Here is a 23,364-nt window from a genome sequence, read left to right on the forward strand (position 1 = left end):
CGCCTCCCAGCGTCTTCTTCTTCGTTTAATTTAAATAGAGGACAAGTTGTTACCAGATCCCATCATTACCTCCCTCAGACGTTAGGAGAGTGTATGACAAAGGACTTTAGGCGTATGGCAGAGGTCTGTCGTGATCCAAAGAGGATCCACAATGAATAAATAAATAGTATGTCATGAAAAGAGGGACAAGGAAACCGGAAGGTACATGGCACAAGGGGAAGGGTAGTAATCATTTTAATATCACAGCAGTATTTTGTATACAAATGTAATTTCCTAAGGATAAGGATATTTTCTTTTCCTTTATGTTTATTTTACATTGTCCTGTTTTGTATATATGTGTGTATCGTCTGAATGATAGGACCGTGTCATGATTTGAGATGTATTAGTGTGAGCAGGCCTGCATCTAATGATTATCTTAATTATCAAATAATCTGCAAATAATTTCCTCAATTGACATGCGCACATTATGTGTTATCAGACATAATCACAGGATTTGTCTGCTTAAACAATAAAATTACATTAATAATATTATTGTGGCTGAATTATTTGGTTAGTTACCTTAATTAAAACCTTCTTAATATATAGAGAATTAAGTGTTATTAACTCACGCTACTACTGCAAACTCCAGCCCGGTAGGAGGCAGTAATGCTGTTATATAAACAAAAACAAAAGAATAACTACCATTGATCTCTATGGCAACAACAACTATCCGCTTGCTGTCCTTTTAGCTTTGCTGTTAGCTTGTTAGCTTCTCATTGTAACTTTAACCTACAACATTAATATTAACTTTTCGCTGACATTCTTGCAGGTCACGCTTCCAAACGCAGTGAGTGGTTAGCTCACAAAGTTCAAGTAGTGAATGCGCAAAATATCAAACTAATGAAACTGGCCGTGAGCTAACGCTAGCTAACCCACAGCAATAGCGTGTGTGTGTTTACGTGGTATTGTTAATGGCAGACTTTTGGAACACTGATACCGGAGAAGCTGTGTATCGCTCCCGGGATGCCGTGAAAAACCTGAGAGTAAAGTAAGTAGCACAAGGTAACGTTAGCATTAGCCTTGTCATAAAACTCCTGGTTCAGGTAACGTTATATCAACACGTTGTTTGTCTTATTCCCAAACTCAGGGTGCGTCTCGAGAGGGTGACCTCCACAGCAGCACTCTCCCAGCACCTCCAGCAGGAAGTTCTGTCCCAGCAAGACAGAGGAGCCATTGAACTGGAAACCCTCACCTCACAAGGCCAGACAGGTATTAATAATACTGCTGGGCAATTTTACACTTTATTCTGTGTATTATTTTTCTCTGAACATAATCCACAGATTATTGTGTAATGTATTGTACTCATGTGTTACACCACTTACACCAACTTACCTCCATCAATTGAACTTCAATAAAGATTTGAATTTACCCCTTTCCTGTGTCATCAGGTGATAATGAGGAGGAACTGGAGATGGGCTGGCAGGAGAAACTCTTCAGTGAGGTAGAACACATAGCATCTTCATCCCACAGCATATTATAATTGTAGACTTAAGATAAGATATCTTATAGTTATATTTAAATTATAGTGAACTTGTCCTTTAAAAACAACATTTACCACCACCATTATATCTCTCTGTGGCTCCAGTATGAGATGGAGCTGTTCCAGAACGAGGCAGCATGTCAGACTCCTCTGGACCGGCAGTACCTGACAGAAGTCAAGGCCCTGAAGAGAGCCAAGGGCCGACGAAATCACAGGGTCTTCACATACACTGATCATGACCGCTACACCAACTGCCTTCCATTCCACCAGATGGTAAGCCACATCCTATTTTCTAATAAATAAAGCCCAAGTACGATGCAGTAGATATTTAACATATTGATGCATTTCTTGGAGAGTCAACCATATCTTGTAGTGGTATCTAAATCCAAAACCACTTTTTACAACTACTTCCCTAAAGGCACTGCCAAACAGTGTGATTCAATTTGATTCTGTTGGGTGTTCTGTCATTTGTTATCGCTATGATATGTTTATGGCTTCTTTGATGCTTTAGTGTTACATTTTAACTAGACTGCCACACTTCCAGCATACGTGTTGTAACTGTAAGAGGTAACAGCCTTTCTCCTGTTGTATTGCATTTCAAAATGAGTATGAAAAGCATAAATTCTACAATTGTTGTCTGCAACTGTGTTTTTGAATAGCTCTTTCTTTTTTATCCTGAAAGCAGCAATCCAGTGACGTATTGACCACAACCAAATCCAGCCCCACTTTCCTGGCAGAAAGGATGGCCAGCATAAGACACAGATGGCAGGACAGACGTACCATGTAGGTGAACCGCCAGCCGACTTATGCAAATCGGCTGATAACACTATACTGCTTTACATTGAGTAAATGCAATGACAATAGTATTAAAATTCAATACGAAACTTTCTTTCTTATGGTTTTTAATATTTGTTCGATTGCTTGGTGGATCTTTTGTATATTGCAGGGACTCTAGTATCCCAAAAACTAAAATCGTCAACTGGGAGCCGACAGAGGAGTTTGTCAAGAACAGTCATGTGGTGAATAATGCTATGCAGACCATGCACATCATGGGAGACCTCGGCCCCCCCGGAAGGTAAGATCATAACTGCAGTGTTCAGCTCAGTCTTTATTTTTCCCCATGGGAAGTTTGCTGCGTTTGTTATGTGGTTCCGTTGTGATTTTTCTCTCTATGTGTTTTTGTTTTTTCAGACTGGGTCGCAAAGAGAATGAATATTTGCTCTGTACAATAAAAACAGATGGTAGTGGAACAGTCATCTTAAAACCAGACTTCAACAAAGGCAGAGAACCATACAGGCAAGTTCAAAATGTCACAGTAGGTCCAGCATTAACTGATATACTGTCATAGTAACACGTTTCAAAACAAGTGCATGACCCACGTGCAAATCTGTACACAGCCCAGGTGGTTTTAAAGTTCACTGCTTTGGCTAAGACTGAGGAATATTGACAAATACTGGATGATGGTTGCGTGGAAAACAATTAAAACAAAACTCTTTTTTACTAAGATAAGGGAACGTATGGTTACTCGATTAATCAAAATAGAAACTATATGGTGTCTGTGCTGTTGAACAGGATTGTAACAGAGGGGGAAAGGAGAGAAGTTTGGCGACTCACTGTGGAGAATGTATCCACAGCCATGAAACCAGAGGAAAAGGACCGGGAGCAGAACATGTACAAAGATGTAAGTTAATATAAATCTACCTTTTTTTAGGACCAGGGTAGAATTATTGATTATGGGGTCAAACAATATTATTATGACATGGATTCTTCCACTCTTCTCTGTCTCTAGCTGTATGCAAGGCACAAGGATTACCTCAATAGCCTTGTTGGACAGGACTTTGAAATGGTAAGTCATATCATACTGGAAATTCTTTATATTTTTTCAACAAAGTGCACAAATTCTCACTTTTGTGAAGCTGTGATTAAGAAGTATCTTATTTTCTTTTTGAAAATTGATTGAAATAATTGTTTAAGTATGGACACAAATCAAAATATTGAATTAGCTATTCAACAGTTAAATTGTTGGTCCATATTTGGTCTTTTGCACTAACCAGATGTTTCTCCTCTAGCCTCCTGTCGGTATTCTGCGTTATTTTATGAATGGAGAAATAGGTGAGTAGCCAGACTGTGGTCATAGCTCACGTTTAAAAATGAATTGTCTTTGTCAATCAAGTCTCATTCTTATTTCTACCCAGTCTCAGCTCAAGGTTTTGAATATGATAACCTATACATCCACTTCTTCATGGAGCTGCCCAACAGTGAGTCACGTCCAGTATATGGCACTGTTTAAATCGTGGTACTTACTGTAGGTGTCGTTGACACCTTTTTTATTAGTTTAATTAAATTCAAATTGTACCATTCTTGTTTGATTAAGATTGGTCCAGCTTGCCATTCCAGTCCCACTCCGGGGTTACCCAGACCTGCCGAACTAAAACCCAAGGGAAGGTGTGTATACTGTAAAATAAACTGGTAAACAACCTCAGAATGTTTCTACTGAGATTTGTCACACATTCTGTCTGCCCACAGGAAAATGTAGCTTTCTTCAGTCACCCCTTCAGCTTTGAGGCTTTCTACATGAGCGAAAAAGAGAGTGAAGGTTAGTGTCAGCTAAGGAATATTGTGTTTAAATAATTCGTTTTTTTCTGGTTATTTTGTGTATTTTAATTGATTTGAGTGGATTTTCTTTCAACTTAATTTAAAAGACTGATACTTTCTTTTACTTTAGAACCAGTTCCACAGTGGCCAGTGCTCTACTTCAAGGTTCTTTCTCTGGATTCCTGGCAGCGCTATCGAACTGAAGGATATGGATATGTGCTATTTCCCGCCATACCAGGTATGTTATGTACATTGAAAAGCTGTGGGTTTACATTCAGGGCTGCAGTGAATAATTTTGGCTGAAATTGTAATTTACAAAAGGAATGTTGTCTCCATCATGTGTGTGTAATTTCATATTTGCCAGGTAATCACAAAGTAACATGCCACACATGGAGACCCCTTCAGACGGGGACAGTCTCTGCTATGAGACGTTTCTTTATTGGAGGTTCTCCAGAGCTTGAAGACCACAGCTATGTCCGAATACCAGGGACTTTCAAGGTAAGTTCTTTGGAAGCTCCCTGTATATGATATACCAAAAAGTTTTGTTATTTTCATTTCTATCTTTTGAGGTAACTAGTAATGGAAAATTTTTGTAAATAAACACAGCTCTGGTTGAATTCAGTTTTTTGATCTACACCTGCATCCTGATGTAGTTCAAGTACCATTTGTTTGTGAATATTTTGGAACTTAAACTGTCCATTTTCCATGTCTTTTTGATTAGAATACTTCTATATGTGTCTGTAGGGGGAGAGGCTGAGTCGCATTGGCTTTTCCACTGAAACCACAGGAAGTGTCACCTTTAATCTGCACTGCATCCAGCAAGCCAGGTAAAGGAACCTGGGTAATTGTGACCAATAAACTAATGCATAAATTCCACCACAAAAATGAATCTACAAAATCACAAGCAACGCAGAATCTTTAGAGAGGAAGCTTCATCTTATTAAGTTTAACTGAACTGACCACAACAATATACACTGATATCATTATTCCCATGGTGCAAGAGGTGAATTTCAGAAGCCAGATTCAGGTCATTCAGTATATCAGAAACCCTTCGATCAGGTGAAACTCTTCTCTTGAATAGAAACTTGAATTATTCAGCTTTTGAGTAAATTGATATCTCAGATTTGAACCCATAAATCAAATATCTTATGTGTTCTGTTTTATAAGTGGCTGCAATTCAAATCTAGGCTTATTTACTGTCTTGTTGTATTTAGTGGGGAGATATCTTGTGGCTCTATCAAAAACTTCAGTTAGTTTCTTTATTCTGCAATCTGGCTCATGGCATCCGTTAATGTAGAAGATAACGAAATAAAAATTTAAAGTCAAATTGAAATCATACATCAGTCCTGTAAATGTGGAAATACAAAGTGGATCTTTACTCCTTGAATATGTCACTATGGGTGTCACAATCATACAAACCTCAGTTTTTTTAGCAGCATTTCAGTTAAATGCTTTACTTATTGTTAACATTGATCATACAATTAATTAGATTTCATGTTCTGTAGCTGAATGTGTGGTCTGTTATATCCATGTTGTGTATTTTCAGATCATTTGTTGATGCAGCCATGTTGAAGAAGAGGAGGCAGAAAGTGTTTGACCAGTTGGGAGGATTTAGTCAGCAAGGAGCTGTCTGCACCATCCTGGGTAAACATTCACTCATGAAAAGTTACTCAATACTTCATATGGCTCAAGTTGTAGAGGTTTTACAGTTTGATTATCGTTTTGAATTGTGAGATCAACTTGTGGTAAATATATATTGTTACTAAAGTATATATTTTCCTATGTCAGAGGCCTTCCACAGAGCCAGAAGAAAGATGCAAGACGCCAGAGAAAGCCTTCCCAGAGACCTTATCAACACCACCTCCCAGCTCCAAATTGAATCTTCTACATAGGTGTGAAAATGCTGTAGCACTATAAATGGTAAATGGTTTGGATTTATATAGCGCTTTTCTAGTCTTGATGACCACTCAAAGCTCTTTTGTGAGTCAGAGAGAGGGAAATTGTGTCTAATAGTTATTTATTATCTGTAAAGACAGCATACATGGAGGGAGTGGGGAATAATTGGGGTATAATATGGATTTACATGGTGATTTTGTGGTAAAGGAGAAAAGCCATTAAATCATCACACATACTATTCTTTGTACAGACACTGTGAAAACTGATGTAACGAACAATAAAACATTTTTTTAGATTTTACCTGTGTGTTTTCCATAGTTTATTTCAAACATGAAACAAGCTTCACCTTTGCTTTAATCCAAAACAATTTATATTTTGCCACTGTCATTCATATTTCATACAAATTTACACTGGGATTATATGTTTTGTATAATGTAGTTAAGTGTCATATATGTTTTGTAAACTTGAACAACTGGTGTGTGGTGTGAATGACACACCACACACCAGTTGATTTCACAATGATTTTTGTGATAACTAGAGCGTCTTGCCATTGCTTGAGGAGGGGTTATACACACATTACTTTACATTACGCATTACAAATACTGCCAGAGAAATCAGCAAGTTATTGGTTCAATCTGTAATTCATCAGAAAATCTTTAATACAAACAGAAAGGTATGACAGAGAGGCATTGACACTGCAAAGGGTGCTAAATGTGTCAATGTGTGCGTTGTATGCTGTAATTGTTGGTCACACATGTTTGCCACTAAAAGCAATGACATACTGACACATCCACTTCAGTTAAAACATGGAAAAGCTGCATGGTTGCTTTGTAGATTTCTACTTTACATATAAAGTATGTGTAAATTTAGCAATCATTTGATGTAATATAATGCATTAAACTGCCTGACAATACATAAATTCAATATTAGCTACGCCTTGACCTTCAACAAATAGATGTTTCTTACTAGTTATTGCACAAGTTATAATATAATACAGTAGCTACAGGATATTATAACATCAGTTAGGTACAATCAGTAATTTTACTTTTGATATTTTGCAATGAATATTCCTGATAATTCATGTTTCTCTTGTTTCCACTTTCCTCTCGTGCTACATTCATACGCATGGGAAATTATACAACTCTAACAGGTCACGCCCGAGATCCATTGTAATTGCCTATGAATATAAATAGAAATGTAGATAGAGTGCTTGAACTTATTGATACAACATGTGCACCTAAATAACAGTGGAACAAATCAATTTCTCCCCATCAACTACCTGCTGGTTAGGATCCCTGACCTTGTTGTCTCACCGGACCGTTTCATGAATAAAGATATCCTGCAATTCCACTACTCATGGATCTAAGTAATTTGAAATCCAACAATAGCCGTTTATGAATCTTTGCTTTGCTCAAATGTTTACGTTAGTCCAAAATTTACCGACGTGCACAACCACCACTGCCGGGGCTCTAGAGAGAAGTAGTGTAATATCCGGTGTCTTTGAACCCAGCGCCACAATCCAGATTCTCCATCTTCCTCCAACTGGGCAAAGGGACCAACCTGCGTCTTCCACCCGCGGTTACTGCACATTTCCCGGCTAAAATACACTCCATCAGGTATGTGGGTTATTTGACTGGACTCTGTATTGTGTGTTAATCATCCTTCGCGTGTTGTTTTCATGTGGGCCAGTCGGCTGGGCGGCTCGGCACCTTCATTAACATTAACATAGCTCCTGTCAGAGGCAATGGAGACTGGGCCGCGAGTCACTTCTCTGTTCTCACGTCAGATTTATTGTCGCAACGTTTCAAGTCGCATCCGACTAACAGAGATAAAACAGACGCTTGTCGGTTGTGGCTAACTCACCGTCGGCGGAGTCTGTGGTTGGTCGCTGTTAGCTTGTTAGCATTGCTAGTCTCAGTGGGGGTAGCGTTAGCGTTGATCGTTTCACTGATGCCCCTAGCACGAAGCGAGCTAGCTCACGAAAGCAGAGTTAAACTAGTGTGGCTGTGGTCAGTGCTGGTTGATGTGATGGTGAAGAGGAGGTTAAACGTTAAAAGTTAAGTTTGTCGTTGTTTTAACGAGGATATTGAAGATTTATAACTAACGCGAGGTTAAAGAGTTAATGTTTAGGACGTCACCGGTGCGGTAGCTACGTGAATACAGCTAGCTAGGGTAAGTAATAAAGTTAAACCCTATAAGATTGTGTCAAGTAATGAAGCGAACATACTCGTACAGAGAGAGATTCATCATTTTACATGACATATGATTGTGTGGCTGCAGAGTCTTACCTCCCAGTGTAGCTGTATTTGTTGTAACGTGTGTGGGCGATATGCAGAATATGAACTGATCTGATTTTGACAAACTATATGGTCAAAAGTATGTGGACACTTGTATATTTCGCCCCCACAAATTGTTGGATATGCTCTTTAAAACCCGTGGTCATTTTGACATTGGTACAACACACTCTGCTCCTTTTTATGGTGTCATTTCATAAAACTGCGGAACCGCGCTGATACTGATCAAATGCTCTCTTTCAGACATATGAGCTTTATTGAGGTTGCACATTGATTTTGGGTGATGACATCAGGCTCTGATATTTTTTCTCAAAGTGAGAAGCACACATGCATACACACACACTTACACATACACACTCTTGGAGGGAACCGACTGCAGCCTTGAGCTACTGTCTGTGATCCCAGCAGGGATCTTTGCTTAGGCTAAGGATGTCTACTGCTGTGGCTATTGATATGTCATTATAAGGCACTTACATAAAGTACTTACATATAGTAGTTTGTACTTTCTTGATTATTGTTGTTCTGCGTTTGTACCCTCATGGTTGAATGCACTTATTGTAAGTTGCTTTGGATAGACGCGTCAGCTAAATGAAATGTAATAATGTCTGATTGTGTGTCTCTGGGTACTTTTACAGCATATATGATAATGACATTAGCCAGGGCAGCATTTAAAATACCCTCCTGTCAGAATATGAACCTGCTATTTCAGATATGAGAGATGGGATGACAGCAGGGCCCTGGAGTTCAGTTAAAGCTTTATCACAATGTTGATCGTTGAGATGTTCAGCAATAAAACCTGATGGAATATGGGAAAGCAGCAATCTCTTGACAGTGGCACATTGAACCACAGAGTGCAGCATATTCCTCTGCAGATGACTAGACTGTATGTTTAAAGTTGTAGCAAAGGTACCTGAACCCACCAACAATGTTTGTTCACTTACTTTTAGCTACTGTATATTGTATTTCCCTCGCAGTTATGATGGTGTTGAGTTTCAATCAAAAGCGAGAATACTAAAATATTTGTTGTTTGTGTATTTTTTCAGTTTTCACAGAAGGAGACTGTTATCAACAGATCTAGAGAATAATTAGAAAAGAGTGATGCCCAATATAATAAAGTATTTGTGTCCTTGTCAATTTAGTACTCCAATCCATTTGGAATCTTTACGTCTTCATTTGTAAGGATGCACATGTGAATGACAACATGCAGAGTGGGATGGGTTAAAGGGAAACTTCTTACCCATTTTGCTGATGAGATAAATCTGTGTATATCTTCAGTACAGACTTAAAGGACCACAACCATGACGGACTCCAAATATTTCACAACGAACAAAAAAGGTGAGTATGGAAGGCAGATCGTTAGACTGCCTGGTCATTTTTGTTATCATGGATGCATCTAATCCTTGAGCATTCAGTTACCTATCATTTTCACTTCAAGCGGCTTTAATGTTGGACATCTAATCTGATCTTTTTCAGGGGAGATCTTTGAACTGAAGGCAGAGCTGAACAATGAGAAGAAGGAAAAGAGAAAAGAGGCCGTGAAGAAGGTCATTGCAGCCATGACTGTTGGCAAGGATGTCAGGTACAGTGTGAAATATATAATCTGAAATAAACCTTGAAGTTAAATTGTAGGTTGAGCTTATTGCCACTTACAGATTGTGTAACAAGACTTCTTAGAGTATATATAGATCTATAGAATGACTGATTTATCACATTGCTTAATGTAAACATAAGAACAGTCGTAAACCTCAAACTGTAAATCTTTACCAAGTCCTTTTGCTTTGCTTTCAGTTCCTTGTTTCCAGATGTGGTGAACTGCATGCAGACTGACAACCTGGAGCTGAAGAAGTTGGTTTACCTCTACTTAATGAACTATGCCAAGAGCCAACCTGACATGGCCATCATGGCTGTCAACAGCTTTGTCAAGGCAAGTCCAAACATTACTCAAATTTGTTATTCCACTGTTTGTAATACTGCCAAGCCTTCTTAAACGTGTCGACAGCTCCACCAAGATAGATGAATCTCAAATAACATTTTTCCACCTTTTCATGAGTGAGATATTGTGTGTTTGCAAATGTAGCTGGCATAGTGTTGGCAGGCTTCAGGAAGTTAAGATTGTCATGCAATTTTGAGGTGTCTATAACATATACTGCCACCTTTGGCTCACAATAGGAATTGTTTAAAACCCAAATTTCCTTGCTCTCTCTGTTCTCCAGGACTGCGAGGACCCCAACCCTCTCATCCGAGCCCTGGCCGTCCGCACCATGGGCTGCATCCGGGTGGACAAAATCACAGAGTACCTGTGTGAGCCTCTGAGGAAATGCTTGAAGGACGAGGACCCTTACGTGAGGAAGACGGCAGCTGTGTGTGTGGCGAAACTTCATGACATCAATGCCCAGATGGTTGAGGACCAGGGCTTCCTGGACTCTCTGAGAGATCTCATCGCTGACTCAAATCCCATGGTAAGTTCCAGTCTGGTGACAGGTAAATGCATAATGACTTAATAATAATAATAATTGATCAGCCTATTATTGTGAATTGTGGGCTTAATCATTTGTTTCCCTTTGCTTTTCTGTGTTATTGTGTGAGATTTTTTTCTTTTGGACTGTAGTTTGTGTTTTCCCAAGTTTCATTTTGTATTATTCTGGTGAGCAGTGTTTCCTGACACCTCTGTGCCTTTCAGGTTGTGGCCAATGCAGTTGCTGCCCTGTCGGAGATCAGTGAGTCTCACCCCAACAGCAACCTGCTGGATCTCAATCCCCAGAACATCAACAAGCTCCTGACGGCCCTCAATGAGTGCACAGAGTGGGGACAGATCTTCATCCTGGACTGCTTGTCCAACTATAACCCCAAGGATGAGCGTGAGGCCCAAAGGTAGCAATTAATCAAATATACAAGATGCTTTTTAATGCAAGTAGTACATTTTCCTTTAATGACTATAACCATCCGGTTTCCTGTCTTACAGCATCTGTGAGCGTGTAACTCCCCGGCTGTCTCACGCCAACTCAGCCGTGGTGCTGTCAGCTGTCAAGGTGCTGATGAAATTCTTAGAGCTGCTGCCCAAGGACTCCGACTACTACAACACCTTGCTGAAGAAGCTGTCCCCACCACTGGTCACCTTGCTCTCCGGAGAGCCGGAGGTCCAGTACGTGGCTCTGAGGAACATCAACCTCATTGTCCAGAAAAGGTGTGTGATCACAAAAATAAATGAATCACATTTTAAATACTTAGTTTAAAAATAAGTAGAGTACAGTCAAGAATTTTTCAGTGTTTCAATCTAGAAAATCTGACGTCTTTTTGGGCTCACCATCCTCTTCCATAATATTCTTTCAGTATGAATTTGCTTAGTAGATCCTTATCACACACACAGGTACAAATTTGCAAGTCTAGCAGGATGCAGGCTTTAAATAATACAACAGTCTCTTGTAGTCAGAGCTGGCTGTGATACAATATCGTATTGACAAACAAAAGCCATTCCTGTATATTAAGATATATCCCAGAGTTAGGTCTTCTGGAGCCAAATCACACCCAACTTCCTCAGCTGCTTGTTTGTTTAGGATCCGGTCTTTCCACTGTCTAATGCGTAATGTGTTCATGTGTGCAGGCCTGAGATCCTGAAGCAGGAGATAAAGGTGTTCTTTGTCAAATACAACGACCCAATCTATGTGAAACTGGAGAAACTGGACATCATGATCCGCTTGGCCTCTCAGGCCAACATCGCCCAGGTACCCTCCATGAAACACAACTAAGTAGTAACTTTTTACCAAAGTCATTTATTTTCTCTTTGCTAAATTATCCTATCAATTATAGTAAAATTATATTCTAGATAATAGTGTATAGGAGTATTTTGCAAGTGCCCCTGCTCAAAAGGAGAGACTGCATGAATATATTAACTTTTCATAATTCTGGTAATTAACTGATGTTAAGAGAAGGAGAAAATGTAAAATTTTAAGGTACTAAACTGGAAGAAAAATATTAAAATTGAGTATTACAGCTGTTATCTTTCACTTTCAGGTGCTGGCTGAGCTGAAGGAATACGCCACAGAGGTGGATGTTGACTTTGTGCGCAAGGCTGTCCGAGCCATCGGACGCTGTGCCATCAAAGTAGAGGTAAGAACTGCCACCATCACTGTATTTTGAAAATTTCTCATGTGCATTTGAGCATAAGAAACATATTTCACTTCAGTCACCAGAGCATTGTGGTTATAGAAAAATCATAACGTACATGGTGCCTCGGTTTTGTTCCATCTCCAGCAATCAGCGGAGCGCTGTGTCAGCACTCTGCTGGACCTGATCCAGACGAAAGTCAACTACGTGGTTCAGGAGGCTATTGTTGTCATCAGAGACATCTTTCGCAAGTACCCCAACAAGTGAGTTTCCCACTGAAACCCTGACAACTCCATATAAAACAAAACAATGAACTAACTAGTACTTGCACATGTCCTGTCATTATACGCCTAATAACTATTATCAATATTTCAATGTTGTCTAATTAATAATGATTTTTTTTATAGCTTTATGTATCACCTAGCCTTTATTATATATCATACATTAAAGCTGTAAGGGTTTCCTCTTCAGGTATGAAAGCATCATTGCCACACTGTGTGAGAACCTGGACTCTCTGGACGAGCCTGACGCTCGTGCTGCCATGATCTGGATCGTTGGTGAATATGCAGAGAGGATCGACAATGCTGACGAGTTGCTAGAGAGCTTCCTCGAGGGTTTCCATGACGAGAGCACTCAGGTAGGTTCTTCCTAAAAGCACATTAGAGGATTTCCCAGGCAATAAAGTGAGGTGAACAGGAAGTATGGAATGTCCAAGTTGCACAAGAAAGTTGTTTTTTAAATCACTAACTGTTTAATGTTAAACAGATGGAAGTCAGACTATTCAATCGATTTGTCTTCACATGGAGCACACTGGAGCATGAAGAGTGTTTTTCCTGTATTCATTGCATTTAGCAAGGACCAGGAGTTGTATTTTGATAGGTCAGTGAAATCGACCAAAATAAGATACTGTATGATTTCCTTTCCAGGTCCAGCTCACTCTGCTGACTGCCATTGTGAAGCTGTTCCTTAAGAAGCCATCAGAGACCCAGGAGTTGGTGCAGCAGGTCCTCAGTCTGGCTACACAGGTGGGTTACATCCTTTATTCTAAAGAAGTGCAGTTCTACATCATCTTATTCAATTCTGGATGATGTTACCTGTTTTTACCTGGTCTTACACAGCAATGTAAGTATGCAAGTTTCTCTTCTGCAGGACTCTGACAACCCTGACCTGCGTGACAGGGGCTACATTTATTGGCGCCTTCTGTCCACCGACCCTGTGACCGCCAAGGAGGTAGTATTGTCCGAAAAGCCCCTGATCTCTGAGGAGACAGACCTGATTGAGCCCACCCTGCTGGATGAGCTCATCTGCCACATCGGCTCTCTGGCCTCCGTCTATCACAAACCCCCCAGCGCCTTTGTGGAGGGCAGCCACGGAGTCCACCGGAAACACCTTCCTGTCCAGCACAGCAGGTCAGACACAATGATTTGACATAACCCCAATGTTATTTATGTATTTATTTAAAGGGTTTAAAAGATTTCATCAGAATAAATATAAAGAAATGCAGGAATAACAAAATGACAGTATATGAAGTGAGACGATATCCTTTATGAATCCTTTCATAACTCTTTCTTAAGCCAATAACATGAAATCATTTTGAATTGTAGTAGTTTGAATTGGAGTTGTTTATTTGCAGCACATTTCAGTTGGTAATGCATGATTTGTTTTGATTGCCCTTCCTTTACCAGTCTACTGTTTTTCTCCTGTGACAGCATTGATACAGGTGAGAGCCCAGTGAGCAGTGGGCCAGCACCTGCCATGGACCAGACACATGTGATCCCCAGCCAGGGTGACCTGCTGGGTGACCTGCTCAACCTGGACCTGGGCCCTCCAGTCAATGTGCCCCAAGTGTCCTCCATGCAAATGGGTGCAGTGGACCTGTTGGGAGGAGGCCTGGACAGCTTGGTGAGCGTCGTCTCAACACACACAGGCTCTGACAACACATTTCTGGCCATCTCGAGAATTAAAGTGTTAATAAATGACAATATTTCATAAAAAATCTCTAATTGGATACAGTTATTGGCTAATGACATTTTATATTGAATAGTTCAAAGGTCACTTTGACCTCATGATTGAGGGATGTAACCCCTGTGCTTTGGAGTCGAATGCCACAAACAAGCGGGGCTGGTTAGAAGAGAGACGGATGGTTTGGGAACATACTATTCTACTGTGTTTTTGGACTTGCAGGATACCATCTGATAAAGGAAGAGAACGTTTTTGTAATGTAGGTTTAAAAAAAGTATAAATCAGCATTTTGATAAAAGTTGTTCCTCATTTAACCGGAACAAAGAGGAATATGCCGAAAGGTTCCCTTGGTTGGTCTCTGCTTCCTCCTCTGATTCTTACTGTTGAAGATAATAACAGCCCATTTTCTCACCATGACTTGGAGATATGATGTTCATTTAAGTATCCTCGTACAGCTAATTAATAATTTCCCTAACTTGCTGTATGTATAGCTTAATATAACAAGACACAAGGCACACTCAAATGTTTTGAATTATTTTAAAATAAGGAATACATTTAGTTTGTTATTATATGAAGAAATTGCATAAGTCTTGTTGTATTTAATATCTGTCATTTTCCACTTTCCCAAGATGCTGGATTTCTTGATAATCTTGATGCAGATTTAGGTCTTATTTTGAAATGCCACGTGGAGTTAGAAGCTTTCCCTGAAATTGAGGGCTCCTCTTGATGGGTTGCGGTTGCTAAGAAAGTCTCTGTCTCTGTCTTTGTTTGTGTGTTTGCCCTATCTGTGTGATGTTTGGATGCGGTCTTTGGGGACCTCTCTTCTCTCCTATAGCTTGGGGGAGACCTGGGCGGAGGTGTTGGGGGAAGTCCAGCAGTAAGTCAAGCCCTTCTGTTCGGCAGCCGGCCTGTCTGCATGCTGCATGCTGCATGCTTCCCGAATTTAACGCTTCATCACGTTTTTAAACCTACACTTCTTTGTCTCACACTCACACAATTTAATTGATCTTACTCTCAGTTTCTCTGCCGTAAGGTTTTTGCTAATCACTTTATGGTTGACATTTTCATTTTTCCTCACAATCACTAAACAGTTAATTGTTTCTTTCTTTCACATAACCTAGGATTTTCAGTGTGATTGCTTGTGTAGATTGTCAAATTGCCTGTGTTACACTCAGATTGTGTGCTTCTGTGTGTTTGCTCTTTGTGATTTCTTTAGGTGGGACAGAACTTCATCCCCTCGTCTGTCCCCAGCACTTTTGCTCCCTCACCCACACCAGCACCGCCGGCCGTCAGCAGTGGCCTCAATGACTTGTTTGAGATTTCCACAGGCATGGCCAACACCACCGGAGGCCACATTGCTGCAAAATCAGTGAGTTCACACAACTCCACTCTCAGCCATAAATCTCTTTTATTCTCTTTCTTATGATGTGTAACATACATTTAGATAGTTACAGATGCGTTGCCCACAATAAAGGCAGTAGCTCGAGGAAAACTTTAAAGCTCAAACTGAAAGCCTCTTGTTGTTTTCCTGCATTACATCTCATTGGTTATATTGTTTCTTTTAATCCAGGTGTGGCTGCCTGCAGTGAAAGCCAAGGGACTGGAGATTTCTGGGACCTTTTCTCGCCGCCAGGGCCACATGTACATGGACATGACCTTCACAAACAAGGCCCTGCAGCACATGACCGACTTCGCTGTCCAGTTCAACAAGAACAGGTCAGTGAGGACAAAGTCAAAAAACTTGGAACTATAATATCACTTTCACTCAAACATCAACATTTCTCTAAAACAGCAGAGCTTTTATTTTGACCACTTAAGTGTCAGGTTGGCGTGCCTCAGAAACGAGGATTGTTTATGATATAACTTTATTCAGGTTCTGAAAGTCAATCTTTATTTTGTTTTGTTTCCTACACGTAGTTTTGGCGTCATCCCTACCACTCCTCTTGCCGTCCACACTCCTCTGATGCCCAGTCAGAGTATTGAGGTCTCTCTGCCTCTTAATACCATTGGACCAGTCATGAAGATGGACCCACTCAATAATCTGCAGGTACAGAAGGACTCCCTCACATGGAACAAATCCATTTAAACAACACACTGCAACACTTTGCACTTTGTAATAAGAAGGAGTTGTCAGTTATTCCCGATTGTAATACATCTAACTTTCGAACTAATCTGGTTATTGGACTCAAGTTCTTTTTGGTTTACTTGTTAACAGGTGGCTGTGAAGAACAACATAGATGTCTTCTACTTCAGCGTACTCATCCCTCTTTACGTTTTCTTTGTCGAGGATGGAAAAATGGGTATTTACAACGGTTCATATTGTCCTCTACAACCAATAAAATATTAATTAGAAATCTTTTGCGTTATTCTCACACTGGATGTGAACCTCTCTACTCTTAAACTTCCACTTTACTAATATTGTCTTCTTTTTTTTTTTCTTTCTTCAGAGCGACAGGTGTTCCTAGCTACCTGGAAAGACATCCCCAATGAGAATGAGCTCCAATATCAGATAAAGGAGTGTCACCTAAATGCAGGTAGGGAAGTGTTTGAATAAAAATTGCTCTCAGCTTCACATCAATTTGTTTATTCTGTCAGCAATGCATGAACAATTCATACTTATACCACAGGTACTCTGTGTGGACTCGATGATCTCATTATACTTTGGAGCATCTTGATGGTTTCATTTACATATTAATGACAACAGGAGAAAACAAGAATTGATTCAATGTTCCTTGCTCATAAAACATGAATTATTTATTTAATTAATTATGTTTTTGATGCACAGACAGAAACAAAAGCACACAAAACAAAAGAATAACATTAGTTAGTTTGTACTCAACTGCCCTCTTGTGATCTCTCAGCGTTCCCCAAGCGCAGTGTTGAAAACCCGAGTCTGGACTTAAAGCTCCAAAGTGTTTTGCCAGCGACAATTTATCCAAAGACCTCACACTTCTCTCTCTTTGTTCTTTCTTCAACCACACGCCTGTCTTGGGATTCTTCTCTGTAGCAGAAGGAAACCTTCAACGACTTTTCTTTTATCAGCTGCCCATAATTGTTCCACTGTAACCTGGCAGCAGGATGGCTAACACCACTAGTGGCTCTTCCTAGCAGGGCCAAGTGTTGTAGTACACCTGGTCAGGTTTACTGAAGTCAAAAGGTTTCCAGTCATAATTCATTCAAATCCTCTTAGAGCTAATTGACCTTTAATTCCCTTAAAATCCTTTTGCCAGTATTAGAGTTTGCACTAGCTTGTTTATACCTTAGTGTAGATCCTGTAGTGACTACAGCTTCTAGTGTGTTTCTTGTGGTTGCTCAGTAAATAGATGGTTGCACCAATTGAGGTGTTTTCATTTCTTGAAGTAACCTTGATTCTGGTGTTGTAGACACAGTGTCGGGGAAGCTGCAGAGTAACAACATCTACACCATTGCCAAGAGAAACGTAGAAGGCCAGGACATGCTGTACCAGTCCCTCAAGCTGACCAATGGCATCTGGATCCTGGCTGAGCTCCGCATTCAGCCTGGAAACCCCAACTACACGGTAAATCATTTGCAATCAGTTTTTATTATCTGCCATTAAGCTTTGCATCATGGTTGTTCATTGTCCAAGGATTTGTACATTATAACTACCGATAAAAACTAAACATATAAGTAGAGCCTGACGGATATAGAGTTTTGTATGCAGATGCTGATATTTGGGTGTATTTCCAATATCAATATATCCACCAATTTATGTAGTAGCATAAAAGAAATGATTATTATTCCAAAGATGTCATTAACACTTACCCAAAAATGTTTTGGGGTTCAATGAGGTTTAATAATATACAGTTTACTATAAACTTTGTTATAAATAAGGAAAATCCAATTACAACTAAATATATAGAACTGTCTAGCACATTTGACGTAAAATGGAAATGAATGCAAATCTCTTTGGCAGTGTTTATTCTTTCAAATAAGCTTTTTTCAGTATATGCAATCTATCTTTTTTTAAACATCAATTCAAAAGCAATAAAAAGTAGTTTCCCATCCTATTTTCCCCAGGCATCTTTCGGAGATAACTTATGAGGGAATCTCCTCTCCTAACACTTTTTTATCTCCCCGTCTTTTGTCTTTCACAGCTGTCGCTCAAGTGTCGGGCCCCTGAGGTTTCTCAGTACGTCTACCTGATGTATGACTCTGTGCTGAAGAATTGACCCGCTCCGTCATTCAGCCACTCTGCTTCCTCCTGACAGTAAACAGCAGTGTTTTATCATTTTCTCTTACCTGCAGCTAACTGCCAAAACAAGGGAATCCAAACAGTTTGAGGCCGTGCACATTTGGAACATTTTCCTTTGACCATGCTGTGGTTCTGTATACTGAACTGAGGTGCATTACACTGTCGTTTCCCTTATTTTGGCAGCTGAAATCATTGATGAATTCTCTTAAATCAACTCCCCATTTCCGTTTTTACCTCACAGTGGATAATTTGACGACCATTCCATCCTTAACTTAGTGTCTTAATGTTGTGAAGATTTGACTGATGGTGAAACTTTCCCGAGTTGAAAAAGAAATCTCCCCTGTTTCCATGGAGCCATTATATGGATTTTATCTTGTATGCTGCAGCTTCTTTTGCTTTTGATTTATTTTTGATACTGGCTTTGCTTCAGTCGTACCCACATATTAATATCAGTGTTGATTGTTTCCCCTCTTGCCATTAATGTGTGAAGGTTTGAGACCAGTAATAATATTTCAGGAAACATGGCTTAAAATGAACTATTACTTATTTCTAAATTAACATTGAGCCGCATATGTATTGAAGTTTATCCTGTCATGTATTCAACACAGCTACTTGTAGGTAATTAAAATACTCACAGTTTTTGCAGCATTTTAAAGGAAACATTTTAACATTTGAATATTGAAAAATATGAAACATCAATTGAATAATTGACAAAGCTTTAAGTGGAGTTCTTAGAAGGTGAAAACAGAGAATTGAGACTAGGGCTGCACGATATAAGAAAAAAAACTTTATGTGATAACTTTGAATATCGCGACTTGCGATACATAAACAGTCCCTGGCCACGGACGCGGAGACCACGGACAGCTCTACAGCTGAGAGAAGGCACACAGCCCGGCCGCAGCGCCACCAAGTCCGGGGGAAGACACCCTGGGAGCCATGCACAGCTCCACTGTGTCACCCACAGAGATCATTTGGGATCTTTTCTTACGTTTCATACGCACTTTGATATCGTGGTGGCGATAAATTTTCAATATATCGTGCAGCCCTAATTCATGCCAGAGATTACGTACTTAGCCAAGCACTTTACTGCTTCCCACATGAATTACTCTGTGTTGCAGGTGGTGAAATAGAGGCAGGTTCGCAGAGGTCTTAATCACAAAGCTCTCTGTCCATCTCCACCTATCCCCAAACCTCTCTAAAAAGCAAACAAAAGTTTCAAACCGCATGAAGAAGTCGTGTTAAAAAATATTTAATACATTCAGTAAAGTGAGTGTATCTGCAGGCTGTAGAACAGACAGACTAAAAAGTAACATACAGTCAATTTGTTTGTTTAAATTCCTAGACAAAATTGCTCGGTTGCTGTTATTTTCATCGTATATGACTTTGCTTACTAGCTTGGAACCACTACACAAACCACATCAGCTAATGATTATATGATCACACACCAGTGCCACTCCATTTTAAGAATAGTTGCACATTACGTTCAAATATATTTTCTTCCTTGTAAGAGCCCTGTTTACTGCAACCACATAGTTGTACACGGCTTTATACACCTATATTGTCATTCCTATTTATTGTGCATCTACCTCTGCGTTAATGTTGCAGTTGCTTCAGACCTGTTATGTGCTTTAAATGTTTCCACTGTTTCTTTTGATGCCAGTGTTGTTTTTTTTATCTTTCTCTTGTCAAGCCAGTCTAAACCTGTGGCGAGTCGGCCAAACCAGTCTCACTGGACCAAGCATTCATGCAAGTTAAAATGCCAAGTTAATGTTCTACTACTCTAGTCTTAGTATAATTTTCTAATATTGGCAGTGTGTGGGCTATAGAGCCTCAAAGTGCATACAAACTAAGACCTAGTTGCCCAAGTGCAGTGTAGTCCAGTGATGGTGTATTTAATGTAGCCGATCAATTTAAATGTTTTGGTATTTCCATGAAAATGAAATAAAGCCTGGCCTCTATCTATTCAACAGAAAAGGCTTTTATTCTGAAATTCAGTTGTGTTGGTGACACTATTTTCATACATAATAATATAAAAATAATATGTTTATGTGCCTGCATGAGCTCACTGTCCATTTTATCTTTTTTTTCATTTAGGATGTGGGTTTGCTTCGTTTAAAAAAAAAAATGATTATCTCCAAATGTCACGTCTCTTTGGGATCTTGTTTTATTACAACACCATTGTCTCTATAGAACTCTCACAAATAGAAGTATATCCAAAACTGTTTCCAGCAATACAGAGTGTATGGAGAGAGTTATCGTAGAATCTTATGAAATTGAATATTCCTCCCATTCATTGATGTAACCCTGTTGTAAATGGTTATGGTCACATTACCACATCTAATGTTAATAAACTGTCAAACTCAGTGAGTCCTTGTTGTATTCACCCTGACGCTAGCAAATCAGGCTCCATGTCTCACAATCATCCCACTACACTAAAGGGAGAAGCACAGAGACACATATCTACATGTTTGTAAGTGAATTCACTTGGGTATTGGAGGGTAATCTTGCTTCTATTCCCACAAACTCTCATCCTCCATTGGCTATTCCACATCCATCTGGATATGCTCATATACAGTGCCTTGCATAAGTATTCACCCCCTTTGGACTTTTCTACATTTTGTCATGGTATAACCACAGATTAAAATTTATTTCAGCGTGAGTTTATGTAATGGACCAACACAAAATAGTGCATCATTTGGAAGTGGGGGGAAATATTACATGGATTCCACAATTATTTACAAATAAAAATCTGAAACAGTGTTGAGTGCATATGTATTCACCCCCTTTACTGTGAAACCCCTAACAAAGATCTGGTGCGACCAATTGCATTCACAAGTCACATTTGCAAGTCACATAATTAGTAAATAGGGTCCACCTGTCTGCAATTTAATCTCAGTATAAATACACCTGTTCTGTGACGGACTCAGAGTTTGTTGGAGATCATTACTGAACAAACAGCATCATGAAGACCAAGGAGCTCACCAAACAGGTCAGGGATAAAGTTGTGGAGAAATATGAAGCAGGGTTAGGTTATAAAAAAATATCCAGAGCTTTGAACATCTCTCTGAGCACCATAAAATCCATCATAAGAAAATGGAAAGAATATGGCACAACCGCAAACCTACCAAGAGGAGGCCGTCCACCCAAACTGAAGAGTCGGACAAGGAGAAAATGAATCAGAGAAGCAACCAGGAGGCCCATGGTTACTCTGGAGGAGTTGCAGAGATCCACAGCTGAGGTGGGAGAATCTGTCCACAGGACAACTATTAGTCGTCTACTCCACAAATCTGGCCTTTATGGAAGAGTGGCAAGAAGAAAGCCATTGTTGAAAGGGATCCATAAAAAATCCCGTTTGGAGTTTGCCAGAAGCCATGTGGGAGACACAGCAAACATGTGGAAGAAGGTGCTCTGGTCAGATGAGACCAAAATTGAACTTTTTGGCCTCAATGCAAAACGCTATGTGTGGCGAAAACCCAACACTGCCCATCACCCTGAGCACACCATCCCAACAGTGAAACATGGTGGTGGTAGCATCATGCTGTGGGGATGCTTCTCTTCAGCAGGTACAGGGAAACTGGTCAGAATAGAGGGAAAGATGGATGGAGCCAAATACAGGGAAATCCTTGAAGAATATCTGATGCAGTCTGCAAAAGACTTGAGACTGGGGCGGAGGTTCATCTTCCAGCAGGACAATGACCCTAAACATACAGCCAGAGCTACAAAGGAATGGTTTGGATTAAAGAATGTTAATGTCTTAAAATGGCCCAGTCAAAGCCCAGACCTCAATCCAATAGAGAATCTATGGCAAGACTTGAAGATTGCGGTTCACAGACGGTCTCCATCCAATCTGACTGAGCTTCATCTTTTTTGCCAAGAAGAATGGACAAACCTTTCCATCTCTAGATGTGCAAAGCTGGTAGAGACATACCCCAAAAGACTTGCAGCTGTAATTGCAGCGAAAGGGGGTTCTACCAAGTATTGACACAGGGGGGTGAATACTTATGCACCCAACAGATGTCAACTTTTTTGTTCTCATTATTGTTTGTGTCACAATAAAATTTATTTTGCACCTCCAAAGTACTATGCATGTTTTGTTGATCAAACGGGAAAAAGTTTATTTAAGTCTATTTGAATTCCAGTTAGTAACAGTACATAATGGGAAAAAGTCCAAGGGGGGTGAATACTTATGCAAGGCACTGTAAATAGAGGGCACTTCCCTAGAGCCAGAGTTGAACCAGCGACCTAAGAATAACTGTTCTTATGAACCTACAATCATCCGCTCTTCCAGCTCAACTATCAAAAGGTTAATTTATTGCTTCCTTCCTTACACTCGACTTCATTTTGCAATTCGAACTCAAATCCAAAATGATCCCTTTCAAAACTCCATGTCTTATCGGCACTGTCTATAATTGACACTAGCTCCCACTTCTTCCTTTCACCCATTTCTGATTTTATCTTCCTCTCTCATTGTAATGTGCACAAGCACAAATGCCCCGGCTGCTGATTGGCTGGAATAGTGTTGTATGGTTTGATTCTCAAAGAGGCTGCGATGTGCAAACTGGGGAGAGGATCTCTTCCTATTACCACAATGTCCCCTTGACTACATGGCATTAAATATTGATGAACCTGCCAATGTTGGGACAATTTCTATTCATCCGACATTTTCACCTTTATGTATTCTGAACATATAAAGAATAGCACTTCCTTCGGGCCAGAGTTGAACCAGCGAACTAAGGATTACTGATATTACACCCCTACAGTCCCCCGCTCTACCAGCTGAG

The 23,364-nt window shown here is 39.9% G+C and overlaps 2 protein-coding genes across 6 annotated transcripts; both read left to right on the plus strand.

Moving 5' to 3' along the window:
- The first annotated feature begins 642 nt into the window (after nt 1-642).
- mks1 (MKS transition zone complex subunit 1) lies at nt 643-6,310 on the plus strand. 2 transcript variants are annotated; one of them, XM_053442138.1, is made up of 18 exons: nt 643-1,027; nt 1,127-1,248; nt 1,428-1,480; nt 1,625-1,792; nt 2,202-2,302; nt 2,466-2,594; nt 2,711-2,815; nt 3,092-3,200; nt 3,309-3,365; nt 3,589-3,631; nt 3,715-3,777; nt 3,894-3,964; nt 4,046-4,115; nt 4,245-4,352; nt 4,479-4,612; nt 4,859-4,941; nt 5,661-5,758; nt 5,903-6,310. In XM_053442138.1, the coding sequence occupies exons 1-18, from the start codon at nt 951-953 to the stop codon at nt 6,004-6,006; spliced, it is 1,695 nt and encodes a 564-aa protein (XP_053298113.1). In that variant the 5' UTR covers nt 643-950; the 3' UTR covers nt 6,007-6,310. The 2 variants fall into 2 exon arrangements, with proteins under 2 accessions (XP_053298113.1, XP_053298115.1); XM_053442140.1 differs by having other exon boundaries at nt 2,205-2,302.
- Nucleotides 6,311-7,483: 1,173 nt separating this feature from the next.
- On the plus strand, nt 7,484-20,946 carry LOC128457451 (AP-2 complex subunit beta). 4 transcript variants are annotated; one of them, XM_053442133.1, is made up of 22 exons: nt 7,484-7,626; nt 9,580-9,639; nt 9,778-9,883; nt 10,093-10,228; nt 10,518-10,763; nt 10,985-11,175; nt 11,267-11,488; nt 11,906-12,026; nt 12,316-12,411; nt 12,556-12,671; nt 12,880-13,045; nt 13,335-13,433; nt 13,558-13,817; nt 14,118-14,310; nt 15,206-15,247; nt 15,587-15,739; nt 15,941-16,086; nt 16,288-16,417; nt 16,586-16,670; nt 16,818-16,904; nt 17,754-17,908; nt 18,486-20,946. In XM_053442133.1, the coding sequence occupies exons 2-22, from the start codon at nt 9,603-9,605 to the stop codon at nt 18,558-18,560; spliced, it is 2,862 nt and encodes a 953-aa protein (XP_053298108.1). In that variant the 5' UTR covers nt 7,484-7,626; nt 9,580-9,602; the 3' UTR covers nt 18,561-20,946. The 4 variants fall into 4 exon arrangements, with proteins under 4 accessions (XP_053298108.1, XP_053298110.1, XP_053298109.1 ...); XM_053442134.1 differs by having other exon boundaries at nt 7,509-7,626; nt 9,585-9,639; XM_053442135.1 differs by lacking the exon at nt 15,206-15,247.
- The last annotated feature ends 2,418 nt before the right edge of the window (nt 20,947-23,364 follow it).

This window comes from Pleuronectes platessa, chromosome 15 (genome assembly GCF_947347685.1).
Source record: "Pleuronectes platessa chromosome 15, fPlePla1.1, whole genome shotgun sequence".
Lineage (NCBI taxonomy): Eukaryota > Metazoa > Chordata > Actinopteri > Pleuronectiformes > Pleuronectidae > Pleuronectes > Pleuronectes platessa.